General features: G+C 51.4%; 1 protein-coding gene across 1 annotated transcript in view; it reads left to right on the top strand.

The window, feature by feature from the left end:
* Window positions 1-474: 474 nt before the first annotated feature.
* HELRODRAFT_169290 (hypothetical protein) overlaps window positions 475-985 on the top strand; it is a gene marked incomplete at both ends in the record, with an annotated part of 4,814 nt that continues 4,303 nt past the window's right edge. The window contains one exon of the mRNA XM_009015129.1: window positions 475-980. Within this exon, the coding sequence (XP_009013377.1) occupies window positions 475-980 (506 nt within the window). The remainder of the gene's footprint in view (window positions 981-985) is intronic.

The following is a 985-nucleotide window of genomic DNA, read 5'->3' as shown; positions in this document are numbered from 1 at the left end:
AACAAAGGACCAAGGGGATCACCCTGCTGTACCCCCTCGGACGATTCTACAACCCAAGAGTGGTAGCCAAGGGAAGAGACTCCGCCATAGGCAGAATGGCAAAAATTATAGATATTGGGGCAAAAAAGTTTGACAGCCTCCAACATCGAGTCTCTTCTCAAGGCATTGAAGGCATTTTTAAAGTCCAGTTTCAGAAACCCCCATTGATCGGGGAGGTCGGTGACCAATCTTCGAACCGCATGAACAGCGGCATCAGCGCCACCCTTAATCCCGACACCCAACTGAGTCGGGTAGAACTTGGTCTTGAGTTCGACCACGACCAGGGCCAAGGCATATTTGCCGGCCAACCTCCTCCAAACGTTCCCGACCGCAATCGGTCTGACCCCTCCGTCTTTCTTATTTAAAGCTATTAGCCGGCCTCCAATAAAGAACCGGCGGACGGAGAGTGGGCAAGCTCCAGATAGGATCAAATTAATGAATTGGGTTAAGGAGTTCAGTGTGTCGTCAATTGGCAAGGGGCCTGAAAAAACATCCTTAAGGTGCTGGGGTCGTAGGCCATCCAGGCCTCCAGAAGAACCGTTTTTGAAAGATTTAACGGCCCTCAGCACCTCGGCGGGAGAAACGCAACCAGCCGTTGGTGTCAATGCGGGAAAGACCCGCCTGTCCACCGGAATTTTTGGGTGGATAGAACAAAATTTATCGAAGGTGGCCGGCGAGCTCTCCGCCAGGCCCTCCGGCGAACAGACAAGTCTGACCGCCGAGGACAGGTTTCCCTGTTCAATACAAGAAGACACAGCGTTGATCCATCGATCGGGGTTGTGCTTTTGTGATTTGGCATTATTGAACCCATCAAAGCACAGTACCAGGGTTTCAAGACCAATAGTTGAATATTCGCTTAGACGCTTGTTGACCAGATTGCCCTGGTTGACCCGGCGACCTCCTCTGGAAGTCTTCTGTAAGACGTATGGACAAAACAGGGAGTCAA

The sequence above is a fragment of the Helobdella robusta genome, assembly GCF_000326865.2.
Source record: "Helobdella robusta unplaced genomic scaffold HELROscaffold_15, whole genome shotgun sequence".
In the NCBI taxonomy this organism is placed as follows: domain Eukaryota; kingdom Metazoa; phylum Annelida; class Clitellata; order Rhynchobdellida; family Glossiphoniidae; genus Helobdella; species Helobdella robusta.
The sequence above is the reverse complement of the archived record's forward strand: the minus strand, read 5'-3'. Positions and strand labels throughout refer to the sequence as shown.